Source organism: Pogona vitticeps, chromosome 5 (genome assembly GCF_051106095.1).
Source record: "Pogona vitticeps strain Pit_001003342236 chromosome 5, PviZW2.1, whole genome shotgun sequence".
Lineage (NCBI taxonomy): Eukaryota > Metazoa > Chordata > Lepidosauria > Squamata > Agamidae > Pogona > Pogona vitticeps.
In genome coordinates, this window is record NC_135787.1 from 10052656 (window position 1) to 10069817 (window position 17162).

At 42.4% G+C, this 17162-nt stretch overlaps 1 protein-coding gene across 2 annotated transcripts in view; it reads left to right on the forward strand.

The window, feature by feature from the left end:
• Positions 1 to 17162, forward strand: part of FRAS1 (Fraser extracellular matrix complex subunit 1) — a 299294-nt gene that overhangs the window by 116639 nt on the left and 165493 nt on the right. For both annotated transcript variants that reach the window (XM_078394487.1, XM_078394488.1), the window contains 4 exons: positions 1552 to 1635; positions 6355 to 6456; positions 6548 to 6739; positions 14550 to 14639. In XM_078394487.1, coding sequence (XP_078250613.1) covers positions 1552 to 1635; positions 6355 to 6456; positions 6548 to 6739; positions 14550 to 14639 — 468 coding nt within the window. The remainder of the gene's footprint in view (positions 1 to 1551; positions 1636 to 6354; positions 6457 to 6547; positions 6740 to 14549; positions 14640 to 17162) is intronic.

The following is a 17162-nucleotide window of genomic DNA, read 5'->3' on the forward strand; positions in this document are numbered from 1 at the left end:
CCCTTGAAAATTTGTCCAGTTGTGTCCGACTCTAGGGGGTGGTGCTCATCTCTGTTTCCAACCCATAGAGCCAGCGTATGTCTGAAGACAATCTTCCGTGGTCATGTGGCCAGCGTGAATAGACACGGAATGCCATTTCCTTCCCACCGTGGTGGTACCTATTTATCTACTTGCATTTTTACATGCTTTCGAACTGCTAGGTTGGCAGAAGCTGGGACAAGCGACAGGAGCTCATTCCGTCGCGTGGATTCGATCTTACAACGGCTAGTCTTCTGACTTTGCAGCACAGAGGCTTCTGCGGTTTAACCCGCAGCGCCACCACATCCCATCCTTTTAAAATAGACTTTTAACCACTACATCAGACATTAAAACTAGACTCTCCCAGAGATCTTGGTTATGGTATTCTTTAAAAGTGTTTTTAAAGTTTTTTTGGTTATTAATTTTTATCCTGTTGGATGGCTAATTGTTTTTGATTGAATAATTTATTGTCCTTTTAAACTTGCTCGCATTTTAATTGTTGTGAATTGCTTTGAGTCCCTATATGTGGAAAGGTGATGCAGAAATGAAATGGATTAACAATAAATAGTAATAAATATGTTTCTGTCGTGGGGGGTCATGCAAGGAAATCTGGTACCTTGCTATGCTATAGCGTATGGACTCAATTTATGCCGAAATTGGAGGAAACTGGTGATGGTGTGACCTGCAATGGAATCCTTCAGCCCTTTCCAAATCAGAAGCTTGAGGTTTAAGTGCCAATCTCTTCTCTCTCAGCTTTAACACTGTATCCCTTAGCTGTGCCCCAAACCAGGTTTCACCTTCAGGCATTTGGTGAGCATGGAAGGTCTCAAGGAAGAATGTAGTTGAACTTGATCCCCTTGCCAGACTTGAAATAGGATTCAAATGCTATCCCAACAGGATTCGATTCCTTGAACAGAAAGCTGTCACTTTATCCTTTGCCTCAGGCAGAAACTTATTTTGGGCTGGCCCTTCTCTCTCCATACTAGAGATGGGCGAGAACTGCTGAACCAGTAGTTCATGCCGGTTCGTTTTTCGGCTGAACAGATGTTCGGCGATTCCCGGCCCTACCTTCTCCAGTGGGCACCCACTCAGGGGCCGCACCGTGGCTTCCCTAACTCAGCTCCTCTGGGTCCTGCCTCTAATTGGCTGAAAAATGAACTGATTGGCTGAAAAACAAATGGTCACAAACCACCGGTTTGGCGGTTCACACCCATCTCGACGTCATACTTGCGCAGAGAATGCACAGGTGCAGATTTTCAAACAAGCTGCTCACTTTCCTGGCGGATATGGAAAAATTCACTTATTTAGGCTACAATTTCGGTGACCTTTGGCACTGCAGCTCTCAGATTCTTATGGTACAACTTTTTTTTGAACTGTAATTCTCAGAGGTCTGCTGGATTGGGGATACTGGGATATAGTCCTCAAACAGGAACATTTCCTAGATGTGCTGTTTGGTATCATCTCTCTTTTATGTTAGTGTCTTTTTTTCCCCCTCCCTGACCTCCCTCTCCTCCCCCCCAATTGATCCTTTAGGGTGAAAATCCAGTTGTGCCTGCTGGAAAATGCTGCCCGGAATGTGTTCCAAAATCCTGCTCCGTCTCCAGGAGAGCATATGAGGTAACTCTTTGAAGAAAGCTCACAAGAACCAATTCGACAAAAGCTCTGTTCCTCTTCCAGCAATTGAGAGATTTTTTTGCCAACGTCCATAAATTGTTCCATAAATTGTGCGCTGTGGTTATTTCTTTCTTTTTTTTAATCCACTTATTTTCTTTGTCCTGAAAGCCCAACGAGTTGAAAGGGATTAGAGATAGAAGGAATGCACTTTCAAGAGGCAACTCAGTTCACGAGCCATTTAGATAAGGCTGTTCCTGTTAACATGTTTTGTAAAGTGGGGGTGAGGGGATGGAAAACAGGAAGAGTAGCAGAAATGGGTGATCAAGGTGATCTCTGAACCTTTTACAATCAGGAGAGGATTTGTTATGTGATACCACAGCTGGGGAGACATTTAGCTCTCTGAAATGATGTATGACTATTACTCTCATCAGCCCCAGCCAGCATAGTAAATAGTGAAGGGTGATAGGAATTGTATTTCTGAAGCCGCCCATGTTCCTCACTTCTGTTTTATGGAGTTAAGAGAAACCTGACCTGTTAGGGAATTTGAACTTCCACTGGGAAATGGATCACCAGAGATCTTCTGGAGTATATGTGACTGGTGTGGTTATGTGCTCTACCACTTGTGTGGCCTTGGGCAAGCGATACAACCCCAGAGGGCCACCAGACAGAAGGACCGGAAAACACACTTCTGAGTACAGTACTTTATAATCCCATACAACCCTTGGGGGCTTACCGTACGTAGGAATGGCACATAATTTTTATTAATTAGGTGACCCTCTTTGGGAGAAAGAAGTAGCTGTGGTTAGTCTTTGAACTGCCTTCTTATTCATACGGTCAAAGGAAAAAATAAGGGAATCTAGCACCAATCCCCAAAAAAGTCAAAGATAAAACAGTGTCAAAATGATACTAGGGAAAAGGATTTTAATTTTTTTAATGTAGAATTCCCTTTGAAAAAAAATGCCCAGTGGTTTTACATAAGTGAGTTTTTTCAATAGCATGATAATTGTTGTTATGTGACATCAGGTCACCTCCAACGTATGGTGACCCCATGATTGAGCAGGTCTCCAAAATGGCCTGGCTTCAAAAGCCACCCTCAGCTCTTGTAAACTCCAGCTTCTGGTTTCTTTTAGGGTGCTGATCCATCTTGTATTTGGCCTCCCTCTTTTCCTGCGGCCTTCAGCCTTTCCCAGCATTATTGTCTTCTTCAGAAATTCTTGCCTTCTGATGATGTTCCCAAAAGAGGACAACGTTAGTCTCCTTATTTTTTGCCTCCATCTCTTTCATTTTTGCTTCCAGAGATTATTCAGGCTTGATTTGTGCTAGGATCCATTTGTTCAGCTTTCTCAAAGTCTAAGGTATCTGCAAAGCTGTCCTCCAGCAACATATTTCAAGCAAATCAATTTTTTTTCTTGTCAATTTTCTTTACTGTCCAGCTTTCAGACACATACGCAGTAATCAGAAATACAAGAAAGTGGGTGATGCTCATCTTGGTCTCCAGTGACACACTCTTACACTTGACATTTTTTTTAAAAAAGTTTCTTCATTGTGGCCCTTCTGAGTCTCAGTCTTCTGATTTCTTGGCTGCCCTCTCCATTTGGATTGATGGTTTGAATCAAGGTGTACAAGAATTTCTGTAAGAATTTTGACTTCTTCATTGTCAACATTAAAGTTGTGTAGTTCTTCTGCCATCATAAATTTTGTTTTCTTAGTGTTCAAGGGCACTCCTGCTTTGGCTTTTTCTTCTTTCACTTTCATCAAAAGTCATTTCAAATCATAACTGCTTTCTGCTGGTAATATGGTGTAATTTGTGTATCATTGATATTTCTCCCATCAATTTTTTCTTCTCCTGCCTATGAATTTCTTTCATCTTTCCATATGATACATTCTGCATACGGATTGTGAACAGGTAAAGGGATTAAATGCACCGTTGTCTGACACCTTTGCCTATAGGAAACTATTCTGTCTTTCCATCTTTGGCCCTGACTGTAGCTTCTTGTCCACAATACAACCAGGACAATTTAGTACTGTGGTGCACCCATGTATTTCAGAAGAATCCATAGTTTCTCATGATCCACACAATCAAAGGCTTTGCTATACTCTGTAAATTATAGAGTTTGTTCTTCTGAAATTCTTTTGTGCACTCCATTAGAAAATGGATATGTGCAATATGAAGGCCTCTTTTTGGAATCTAGCTTGAACATCAGGTATTTTTACCTTCATGTAAGGTAAAAACATTTTTCACAACACAGTGACTATTGCTTTGCTTGCATGGGAAATTAGAGCATTGGTCCTATAGTTACTCACTCCTTGGTCCTCCTTTCTTGAGGATTAGAATGCATATTGAACATTTCCATTCTGTAGGCCGTTGGTTTGGTTTCCATATTTGTTGGCATATTCTTTTTAGGATTCCAACATATTCAGTCTCTGTGGCTTGAAATAGTTCTGTCAGTATTCCATCTACCCCAAGTGATTTATATCTTCCCAGTGCTTTAAGAACAGCTTTCACTTTACTTTCTAGAACTACAGATTCTTCATCATAGGATTTATCTTCATAGGAATTTGTCATCCTTTTATCTCTTCTGTATAAGTCTTCAGTATACTGTTCCCACCTTCATTTTATCTTGGTCAGATAGTCTGTTTCCCTGTTGGTCATTCAGCATTCCCAATCTAGGCTTGATTTCTCCTTTGATTTCTTGGATCTTCTGGAAGATATCTCTTGTTTTTCCACTTCTGTTTTTCTTGTCTGTTTCTTTGGATTGGTTATTGTAATAGTTCTCTTTGTCTCTATGTGAGTCACTGAAAACCTACATTCAGAAATCTGATCCTATTTCTGTCACCTTCCACGTTTAGTGTTTTAGTTTTTCTTCCATCATCCATCAAGGTTTTTCTTTTCTTTTTACTACAGGAAATTTTTTTTTTGCATTCTTCCTTCGTGATAGTTTTGATTTCCATCCACTATTCTTCTCATTTACTGTCAATTGCGTTTAGTGATGCAAATCTGTTCTTTATGCAGAATTTAAATTAATCAAGAATGTTGTTAAAATTATGTGTGGGCACTACAATTCTTTTAATGTTCTTTTCCAGCTTCGCTCTAATATTAACAGTTTACAATAGTACCACAATACTGGTTTTGTTTTGGCATTGAGAATACAGCTTCTCCATCTCCTGCTTCCAATTATCTAGTCTGTTTGATTTCTGTGTTGATCATCTAGTAATTGTACAGGTTTTTGGTTGCTTGTAACGTGCATTTGCAATAAATAGATTCTTGGCTTTGCAGAACTCGATGAGTCGTTCTCCTCCTTCATTTCTATCCCCTCAACTAAATTTCCCAACATCATTTGATTCTTCTTTGTTCCTACTTTTGCATTCCAGCCACCTATGACTAATAGCATGTCTTGTTTTGGTATGTGATCCGTTTCCTCCTGGATGCTTGCATAAAAGCTTTCAGTTTCATCTTCAGCATCTGCAGCTGGAGCATACACTTGAATGATGGTTACATTTAGAGGTTTTCCATGTAGTCTGACTAATATTACTAGGTCAGAACTTGCATTGTAGTTCCTAAATGCCTGTGTAGTATTAGGGCCACTCCATTTCTTCTGAGTTTGCTATTTCCAGAGCAGAATACTTTGTACTCATCTGACGGAAAATATCCTGCTCCATGATAATACAGGTGCTTATCTTACGGATGAAGTGTGGTTAAACTGATGAAAGGCTTTGCAGAAAAGCGATGCAAGTTTAAATGTCTGTCTTCTAAGGTTACACTCTGTGCATCTGAAGAAGTGAACTGCAGTAACATGAACGTTTATGCCCAATAAAACACTCTAGTCTTTATGGTGCCGCATGGTGTGTTTTTCTAAAAGAACAGCTATTTCTGGAGATGTTTTCTGAATAGGAAAACTGTATTTCTGTGAAAGTCATGTAGAAATTCATAAAATTCTAAAATTATTCAGCCCCCCTTTTGAATGCTTGCCCTCTACAACCTCTTCCCGCCTCTACACCACTAATTTCCCATTTATTCTAACAGGATCAGATCCACATGCAAGACATACCTAGGTTTACTTCCTTAGAAATGGATAGGAATTTGTTGCTAATAATGGGTTGGGAAGTATTTCTCAGGACCGATGTCTGTGCTCCCAGAGTGGCATGGAATCCCCTCTTTTTTTGTCTGCCTGAGTCCATTCTGTAAGAAAAACAACACATCAAATAAGGTCTACTTTGGTACAAATGGAACCAACAGTCTGTTCCTAAGTCTTCTGCTGAAGGGCTGACATTCTTTCGGGGGACCTTTAGAAAGCTACCTTTAAGGACTATAGTTCCCAGGCTTTCCCATCCAATATTTTATTTATTTATTTATTTATTTTATATGCCGCCCACACTACCCAAAAGTCTCTGGGCGGCTTACAACATTTAAAATACAATGAAAATTCAGAACAATTAAAATGCAATTAAAATATATATAAAAATTGCCATCAGACCCACAGCTAATATTATTTCAGTTAAAAGCCTTCTGGAACAGGAAGGTTTTGACCTGGCGCCGAAATGTCATCAGCGTCGGCGCCAGATGGATCTCAGTCAATATGGCCACTAATCTCAGTCAATATGGCCACTAATCAGAACGGCAATGGGATTGTGGGAGTTGTAGCTGCACCTTTCCAGGCTATGGGGAATTCCATCCATGGTAAAATGGATCGAAGACTTGGAACTTGTTTTTGTGTTGTTCAGCATGGTGAGCAATGGAAGCCAGATGCCTGCACTACCTGTCTGTGTGAAAGAGGAGAGGCTAAGTGTCTGCGACACGCCTGCGCCCCGTTGACCTGTCATAAGGTAACTCTTGAGCTTGGAATCCTGTTTGTATGTTCTTGGCAGTGTTTGCTGATGCCTCTTTTCACAAGGTGTCTGAACTACACATTCCTAGGAGGAGAACAAAGTACGGCGTCCCGGAAAATGTTGTGAAGAGTGTGTGTCTTCCAAACGGAGCTGTGTACACAACGGCACCATCAGATACCATGATGAGATGTGGAGTGGTGCTCCCTGCGAGTTTTGTGCGTGTCAAGAAGGTCAAGTGGCATGTTGGAATGGAGAGTGTGCCAAAGTGAAATGTGACCAGGTAAGAAAACAGCTCCATTTTGAACCATCTAACCAGTTACCTTGGTCTTATTTACTTGCCAGTTTACTGAAGCTTTCAAACCAGCTAATACAATATTCTGATTAAATCATTTTAGAAATGGAAAAGTCAACGTCTAAACCAATTGAAAAATAATATATCAGCCAGCAGTAAAAACAAAGTCTAGAAACAACCATCAGATCAGTGTAATAAGAACAAAAGAGGAAGAGTAGAAATAAAAACAGACAAAATAAATAAATCTTTCTGGCCTGAAAGAGTTATGAAAAGCAGAGACTGGAAAAATGACTTGGCTGGGGATTCTGGAAGTTGTAGTCCAAACTGGTAAATTTTCCAGATTCAGATTAGGCATCCTTCAGTCTCGAGAGACTACAGTATTGTGCTCTGCAAGAAGGACTTGGAACAGCATCTAGTGTGGTTTAGGAGGCCAATTCAAGAAGACAAATACAATCTGTACCCCGTCTAGCTCCCTGATTTTGCTGCTTCCGGGACTGCCTTTTTTGTTGTTGCCTCGGCCTGCTGGACAAGGGTCTCTTCAAATTGGGAGAGGCCGTGATGCACCGCCTGCCTCCAGGCTGAACGCTCAGAGGCGAAGGTATCCCATCTGTTGAGGTCCATTCCTAAGGCCTTCAGATCCTGCTTGCAGATGTCCTTGTATTGCAGCTGTGGTCTCCCTTTGGGGTGATTTCCCTGCACTAATTCTCCATACATGGTATAGAGAATACCACATGGTAAGTTTTCCATGCTCTGCTGAAAAGGCAATAAAGTTAACAGTAGCCAAATGCCTACAGTGGTAGTGCCACCCCTGATTTGTTCACTTGCAGCTGAAGGTGACAGCATTCGGAGTGAGGCTTCTGAACTGGGAATGAACAGTCCAGACCCATGTGCGGAAATGCTGTTCTTCAGGCTATATAAATGACTGACCCCAGTTGCTTACTGAAATTACACTTCAGATTAGGTATCCTCCAGTCTCGAGAGACTATGGTATCGTGCTCTTCATGAAGGACTTGGAACAGCGTCTAGTGTGGCTGAGGAGTTTACCACCCAATCCATTTTGGTTCTCTCCAGTAAGTCAACGGCCAAAACCCTCCTGTGTAGCTGTGGAAATAATGTCACTTTTTGAGGCAAATTTCCCTAAGTTGAGGGATCACCAAAGTCAAACAACTCAGTGTGCAAGTAACGATGCCTATGAAGGTTTCTTAGGGCAATTCTTAGGGCAGTTTCATAGGTCAGTTCATCTCTAGAAGTTGTCCTGCCTGTGCTGCATCAGCATAGCTAAGCCAAGTAAGAGGGTTTGGACCAATGTGTGTGCTGACATGTTTGCAAACAAAGTTGCTTCAATTTTATGTGGGCTGTGGGCCATGACACTTTAGGCCAGTGGTTGCCCACCTTGAGTCATCCAGGTGTTTTCCAGAATCCCTCTGTTGAAATCCCTAGCCCTCCTTCAGGAACTCTTGCTGAGTGTATGGAGCATGTGGACGAGGTCATGAGGTCCCAAGACTGAGTGAGGCTTATGGGTACTAGTGTTGTTCCAGGATCATGGGTCTCAGACTTATTATCTTTTCTAGGGCCACCAGCTGTGGACGGCTGAGTCATGGTAGAAAGGCTGTGAGGATACGTTTAGAGATGGACTGTATGTGAATACTGCCAGTGGCATCTGGGAATGCCAAGAGCAGCCTCGAATATCAGATCCTCTGAGATTGCTAGCGTCGGGGCTGTAGACAGTTATGGTGTGAGAACTGGAGACCACATCAAAGATCAGTGAGGGACCATCCCTTTATGTTGAGGAAACCTAGTGGCTGGCCTTTCTGGGCAGACTTCCTAGTATACGTGAGAAATCTTTAGCTTCTAGGGTAACGATCCAATGTGGGTTGCTGCATGAGGCAGCTATGTGTAGAGAATGTGGTTCCTAGCAGCGCTGGATTTACCTACAAGCTAAGAAAGCTTCTGCTTGTGGTCTCATGCTAGAAGAACCTTTTTTTTTTTAAAAAAAGTAACATTTATTTTAGAGAAGTATACTTGAGGGATAGAGGCCTCTTGACCTGAAGGGCCTCTGCGTGTTGTAATTTGGTTATGGTTCCAGCAATACAGTGGACTCTCGACTTACAGATGGCTCCACTTATAGACTTTTCGAGTTACAGACTTCTCTGGCCACAAAATTTAGGTTCGACTTGCAGCCGGAGAATCGACCTACAGAACGGAAAAAAACACCCCAAAATGGAACAAAAACGTCTGGTTACGGATTAATCAGTTTTCAATGCATTGCAGGTCAATGGAGCCTCGACCTACAGAATTTTCGACCTGCAGCCACCGTTCCAATACGGATTAATTCTGTAAGTCGAGGGTCCACTTTAATGGCTGTTGCTCTTGAATATGAATATATGGGTTTCCCAGTCTCATAGGGTCACCTTTCCCACTGTCAAAGTCAGCAAAAGAATCTGGGAAGGGGAAGACACAGAATAAATAATGCAAAAACAAGAGGCTTTTCACAAGTCTGTATTATTTACACCAGGCTGCAGAATTCCGCTTTTTGGTTTAGAATGTGGGTTAACTGTCTGTGTATGCACATGTATCCATGTGTGTGCATGCGTGCATGCGTGCACGCACACATGTTTGCATGAGCACAATTTTTATTCCAGTTTGCCTAATCCTGTTTATTAAAAGCAACGGATTCTAGCCCAGCAGCTCCTGAGGTGACGTTGCTATTTTTCCACTGAAATGTTTTATCAGCCAGCATAAACGCGGCAGGTAGGATCTCTTGACTTTAAAAGCTCTCTCTTCTCTTTTTTGCTCACTTGGTACTTAAGACAGCCCCGGCAGTAAACCAGAGCCCAAATGTGAAGCCAACTCTCGGTGGGTTTCATCCTTGTTTGGGGAGGAATTAACTTTTCTGGTCACATCAGCGTCTTTAAACTGGAACAAGATTCCAGGCTTGGCGTGAATCCAGCGGTTGGGCAGATACATCCTTATCCAGGGGTAGCTGGGAAGCAGAACGTGAGTGTTTTACACTCTTGCAGAAAACAGGTTTGGTGGAAGCCCTGACACGTGGTGAGCAGCAGTCCCCAGGACTGCCTGCTTGCCGGTAAGTTCTTTAGCAAATGTGAACTGGGATTTCCAAATTTTAAAAAACTGTTTAATTTTTTTCCCAAAAGGGGACACGAATGGCTGCTGTTTCTTGACACACCTTGAACTGCGAGGAAGATACCATAATTTTTGTGCTAATGTGCTTTTCAGCTTTTGCCACACCAGGAGAGCAATATCCTTGCCATTTGGAGATATTCCTAAAGGGATTGGGTCCCTGGCTGTGTTAAAATCATTCCTGAGCCTGGCAGAGTATCTGCTTGCCTATGCTTAATAAATCTGTTCCCTACAGTAAAGAGCAAAAGCAAAAATTAAAGCTCTGCCAGAACAGTGCTGATAATAGGGTGCCTTGTGTCCCAATTTATGCAGGACTTCTTCGTTTTTGGAACTATAATTCCCAGAAACTCTCAGACAATAAGCTGTGCAGCCTGAAACTGGGTATTGTAGTCCAAGAATTGCTCTTTCCCACCTCTCCTATATTGTAAGCACTTCCAGATTACAGTCCTTTCTAAAGGGAGAGCGGGAGAGCGGAGTCCTTGAAATGGCCTATTAATGGTTAGTAGCAAATGGACAGCAGAGGGACATAAGTCATGTGGTCTCTGCCTTGACTGCTCTGGTAATTGCATTTTTATTTAAACAATGCTAATAATGTATATCTTTGTATCTGCACATATAAATTGTCAGGAAGAAGTGCATAAAATTATGGCTGGTGCGGAGAACGTAGATACAGAAGAGGGTTTCCCCAACTGATAATATTACAACCAAAGGCCACTTACTAAAGAGGAATGAAAGCAGATCCAGTGTAGAGTAGCTTGGCTAAATGGGTGGCATAATTAATAAATTAATAAAATAAAATAAAATAAAATGGCTTAGATAAGAGTAAGCATTTTTTCACACAATGCACCGTTAAATTATGGAATTTGCTTCCAGAAGGCGGGGTGACGGCCACTAATTTGGGAGGCTTTGAAACAAGAGTAAGCAAACATTTAATTTTTGGACAACAATTCACAGAGTTTAGGATCCTGTTACTTACTATCCACTGACTTAAGTAGATCTCTGTATATTGCAATAGTGAGTCACTGCTAGTTAAGTAGTCGGCGTTTGCATTTGGTGTTGTGCACCAACTGCGTAACTTGGCATGTGACAGTGAATGCAAACGCCAACTTCTTAACTGGGGCAATTTGCTGCTGAAAATTGTGCCCATGGACTTTAGTGCTGGCATTATTCTTCATTTCGTTGCCAGCCAGAGCTCCCCAGCTGAGGAATTCTGAGAACTGCAATATCAAACTTCATTTTTCTCAGTTCGTCTAGTATTCGTAAGAGTCTGTAGCATGTACAGTTAAAAATGGTTGTGTCCCAAAAAGGACTGGAACAAATGCTTTCCCCCACTCTGCTTTTTTGGGGGCATAATGTTATCTTGCAAATAGCATGGCTTGAGAAGCATTAAGTACACAACTGACATGAATTTCTTTCCAGCTGTCTCGTTGCCCCTGCCCTGACCCATTGTTAAGCTCGGCAGTGAAAACTGAGACATATATCTTCCAGGGTCCTCACCAGCCCTGAATCTTGGCAGACATGAGAACATTTTTGGCACAGAGATCCTTGTCCCAAACATGGTTGCCTTACTCTTCTAAACCTAGTGTGTACTTGTGCATGCTTGTGTATAGGTAAGAGCAGAAGTCTGGAATGTTTACCATGTGGGCTGTGACAAGGGCTGTTTCTTGTTTTATAATACTTGTGTTCATAGCTGACCTCCAATGCTGTGGATAATATTCTTCCAACTTGCTGGTTGAGGACAGTGGAAAGGTAGTTTAATACATGTGCAGAGGGAAAGGTTTTTGTGTATTGGACTTCTCACGAGACCGTGTTTCCTCATGAAGCTCACTGAGTAATCATGAAGCAAAACTAACGGAACCACAAAGGGTAGTATCCTATTTGATTATCTATTGTGGAACAACATTAATGGAGAACTCCGTTGGAAACTCCATTGTCATTGATGAGTATGTTCTGTCATCACCTGCGTAATAGAAGTCAGGTGGAGATAAAACAGAGAGAAATGCTGGCAGAATGTTTTGCTCCACCCAAAGTCAACAGAATCAACACGAGGGAACCCAAAGAGCCTTGTGCCTTTCTTAAAAACTAACAGGCTTGATGCAGTATAAACCTCTGTGGTCTGCAACTAATTTTCCAGTTGTATCCAAACCAGTCCAAGAAAATAGTCACAATGGTGACACAAAATTGTGCCGGCCCCAAGGTTGTGTGTTTTGTGCCATCAAGTCGATTTTGACTTATGCTGACTGTAGTAGGGTGTCTGAGGTGAGGTGGTTCAAGAATGGTTTTAACATTGCCACACCCCGTTGTGTTTCCATGGCCAAATGGGATTTGTTCCTAGGCTCCGTAAGTCCTAGTTTGATGGTTTATCCACTTCACTGCCTCTTCAGCCCCAAGATAGTCCTTGCTAATTTTCAACATGCCTTGGCACAGAGGGGGTTGGCTAATTAGGACTGTGCTCCGACACAACTGCATCTCTGGAGATCTGGGTAATCATGAGTACTTCTTTTTCATTGTCAGTCCAACCTACTTTGCAGGGGTGGGTTGTGAGGGAAAAAATAATTAGTTGCTACATCCGGCAACCTGAGCTTTCTTTAGAGGAAAGTTGTGCTGATAAGATGTGATAACCTTTGGTTCTCAGCATTTCATATTTTTTGTCTTGCAGCTCATTTTATCAAACAAGTCTTGCCATGATCAAAATCTGCTTTTTCTGAGACAGGCTATTGTAGGCTGTTACCCTACGTATCATTTAAAATACATTTTAAGGACATGGAAATTCCAAGAGTGTTGTTGGGACTAAAGACAAACAAAAAAACAAACAGTAATTATCCCATTAGTGTTTGAAAAGAGTAGAAATACTGTTGAGTATGAATATAACTGTTGAAAAGCGGAAAGGGCAAAAAGCGCACTCGATAAGCCCTGACAATATCTATGATGTTTTCTGGTGGATAGAAAAAAATGGGGGATTGAGAGAAATAAAATAGCCACCTATTAAAGTGACCGTATCTGCCTTTATGAGCCTGCTTGAGTGTTAAGATAATCAGGACAAACTTTTATCCATTCCACAACCTTCACAGATGTGCTTGGTGGGGACCCGGGAGAGGACCTTCTCTGTGGCTGCTCCCAAGTTATGGAACTCCCTCCCACAATGAGGCCAGACTGGCCCGGTCTTCGCTGTCCTTCTGCAAGCAGGCATTCTTCACCCAAACTTTCCCTTCGTGGCTAGGTGCCTGAGTATAGTTTTAAAATGGATTGTTGTACCTTACTGCTCTGAATGTGTTATGATTTTGTTTTTTGTATTTTAGTTTAGTACCGTGTTTCCCTGAAAATAAGACAGGGTCTTATATTAATTTTTGCTCCAAAAATGCATTAGGGCTTATTTTCTAGGGATGTTTTATTTTTTCATGTACAACAGTCTACATTTATTCAAATGCTGTCATGTCATCTTCTTTTGGTTGCTGCACAAGGGTGGAGGGCAGGATTTCACTTAACTGGGGCTTATTTTCGGGGTAGGGCTTATATTATGAGCATCCTAAAAAATTATGCTAGGGCTTATTTTCAGGTTAGGACTTATTTTCGGGGAAACGGTTTTTGTTTGATCCTTTTTAGTATTCATATACTCAGTGTTGTATGCTTTAAATACCTTCTTTTTATGATGTAAGCTGCCTGGGGTCCTTTTTAAGGAGAAGGGTGGGATAAACTGGAACAGCGATGTCTACATTGGCTTGGGCATGTCGTGAGAATGACTGATAGTCGGATTCCAAAAGATCTCCTGTATGTAGAATTAGTGCAGGGAAATCACCCTAGAGGGAGACCACAGCTGCCATACAAGGATATCTGCAAGCGGGATCTGAAGGCCTTAGGAATGGACTACAACAGCTAGGAAACCTTGACCTCTGAGCATTCAGCCTGGAGGCAGGTGGTGCGTCACGGCCTCTCCCAATTTGAAGAGACCCTTGTCCAGCAGGCCGAGGCAAAGAGGCAGTCCTGAAAGCAGCAAAATCAGGGAGCTGGACAGTGAACAGATTGTATTGATCTTCAGTGTGGAAGGGATCGTCACTCTCGAATTGTCCTTCTCAGCCACACTGGATGCTATTCCATGACCTCCATACAGAGCATGTTACCATAGTCTCTTGAGACTGAAGGATGCCTACTGGGTAAACATATTTTGAATAAATACATGAATAAAGTTATACATAGTTAATCCTTGGCCATTAGGACTGGTTAACTGAGAATGAGTTTATAATGATTGTTGTGGAGATCCTGAACTCCAGCGAGATTTCTTCTCTAGTCCCATGGGTGATATGAGTTCTCTAGGTTGAGAACCACTGTGCTATATGGTGATCAAGTGAACTGGTCATTAGCAGGACTAAGTGAATTCCTCGGCCCCTGTCCAAAGCCAACCTAGTTTCAGCTTTACAGCATTTCAAGTGAGGCTCCTGTTTGATCGTTTTGCAGCCACAAAGGTACCTTAAACAAACATATCTTTTGGAAGAGGACTGAGGACGTTGGAATGGGCTGTAAGAACGATAAAAAGGAAATAAGATCCTGAAGAGTGCATTCCGGTAAAACATGGCTCGCTTCCCACTGTCTTCTTCTGCCAGTATCATTTACAATAATGCTAATTCTGGCTATCTCACTGTGGCTGACTCTTTTTCCACAGGGTGAAGAATTGATTCATTTAGAAGGCAAGTGCTGCCCTGAATGCCTTTCAAGAGGTGGGCCCTGTGTTTACAAAGAACATACCAAAGATGTAAGTGGCTTGATAATGCGGAGCACGGAGAACATTCTGGGTGGGTAAAGAGATTCAGCTCAAGAAGAGTTTCTAGGATAGAATCTCAAGCACAGCTTGGGGGGAAAATAACTTTTTCAAATTACGGCTCCCAGGATACTATTACTACTACTACTAGTAGCTGTATGAGTATCTGTTGTTTCTCATGGAGGGCTCTTAAGGGCTGCACAAGCCCCAGAGATGAACACCTTCTTTTAAAAAGGAATAAAACACGATTTAAAATCTAGTGTTCAAAATCGACACTCTTTGAAAACAGACCAGCAGTTCTTAAAGCCTGCTGGCAACCACTTTTACTTACCCAATGCCCTACGAAACAGTAGCTGAAATCCTGTTGTGGAGTTACACAAAAGGTGGAACATTTAGATGGGAATTGCTGTAAGTTAAGAAACCTTCGCAGAATTTTGTTATGTGTCGAGTGCCCAATTCCGCATACCACAAATAATGTATATGGGGATTTTTAAGTTGTGGCAATGAGTGTTTAAAAGTTATGAGATTTTCAGAACTCCACAACAGCATTTTAGGGACGTGGTGGCACTGTGGGTTAAACTGCAGAAGCCTCTGTGCTGCAAGGTCAGAAGACCAGCCGTCGTAAGATCAAATCCACACAACAGAGTGAACTCCCATCCCTTGTCCCAGCTCCTACCAACCTAGCAGTTCGAAAGCATGTAAAAATGCGAGTGGATAAATAGGTACCACCTCGGTGGGAAGGTCATGGCGTTCCGTGTCTGGTTGCTCTGGCCACGTGACCACGGAAACTGTCTTCGGACAAACGCTGGCTCTATGGCTTGGAGACAGGGATGAGCACTGCCCCCTAGAGTCGGACACGACTGGAATAAACGTCAAGGGGAACCATTACCTTACAACAACATTTTAGCCAATTTAGTCTTATATGCCCATGGCAGCTCTACAGAGATTCAGCCAGCCTGGCTTCCATTGGTAGTTCTCCAAATGAGCTTGCTCTCATGTACTCGTTGACTTACCGTCTCAGAGTGGTGGGACATGCAACAGGGCTGCCCACGGTTTAATTCTGAAATTATGGGTAGGCTTCTGTAACCATGGGCATGCTGGCCTTCCTTCCTTTTATTATTATGTGCTCACTTTATTCAAAGCATGAACTGGCTGGATTGCTCAGTGGTTTAGGTATCTGGCTGTGGAACCAGAGGTTGGGAGTTTGATTCCCCACTGGACCTCCAAGTAGAAGAGCCAGCCTGTGTGGGTTTGGGCAAGCTGCACCATCCCAGGGCACCTCCAGAAGCCTTGAATGGCAAAACACTTTGGTGCGTTCTACACCTGGAAGTCCCCAAATAGGATCGTCCTAAGTCAGAATTGACCTGTTGGCACATGATTATTATATTATTCACAACATGGAGAAGTTATTTTTCCAAGGGCAGCCTGGGGGATTCTGTGATTCGTAGTTAAAAAAAAACCCAACACATTCCCAAACTCTGATACTACTTCCCCAGATGTGAGAAACCCCAGGTGTCATACACTCCAGCTTAATTTCCTTTGGATGTGGCACCATCAAAAATGGACAGTAGCCGTGTGCAGGTTTCTCACCTGCATTTCCCAATCCTGTGGAGCACAGCCTTGCTCACTGTACCCAGTCCATTTGTTTCTTAACAGCTCATACCCAACTCCTTCCAGATGTGAGGTTCGCATCCCCAAAGCATGGAGGGTGTATCTCCATGTGAAGATTCCAAGCAGAAGAAGCTACTTGGATGTGTAGCAAAATGTTTCATCCTAATAAGAAAGAAGTCCAGTTTCCATGACTCAACTTCCAGATAACATGGAGTGTGTGCTACCCTGTGTAGTCTTCATCCAGGTTTTAGAAACATGTGCAGTAAAGGAACTCAGTCGCAGAGGGAACCTACATGCATATATCTGCTTTCCTGCATCAGTGGTCCATGCATGGAGGACAGTGAGGCAGAACTGTCAGCAAGTGGCATAACCTTTGGAAGTGAATTGCCCTAAGTTAAGAAATCCCCATAGACATTATCTGTTGTATACTGAGTTTCATAACTTGGCATGCAACTGGTAAGGTCTACAGAGATTTCTTTGTTGTTGTTTAGTTGTTGTGACTGACTCTTCGTGACCCCATGGACCAGAGCATGCCAGGCCCTCCTGTCCTCCACTGCATCCCGGAGTTGGGTCAAATTCATGTTGGTCGCTTCGATGACACTGTCCATCCATCTCGTAAATTAAGAGATTTCTTAATTTAAGGTAATTTGCTTCTAAAGGGTGCACCATTTGCTTAACTGTGTAACAGGATTTCAGCCATTAAGTGTTTTCTCTTTCCTCACTGCAAAATAAATAATTGACTAAATAAAAGGTAGCAGTTCCACTCTCAAGAACGAAGACAATTACTTTCTCAAGAACGTTTACCAATAAAATGGCTAGATCTGAGCCCAAAGGGAGGTTCTCCTGACCCACAGTCTGTTGACATGAAATATATCAGCTAGAGAGAGAAAGGAGGTTGAACAGACA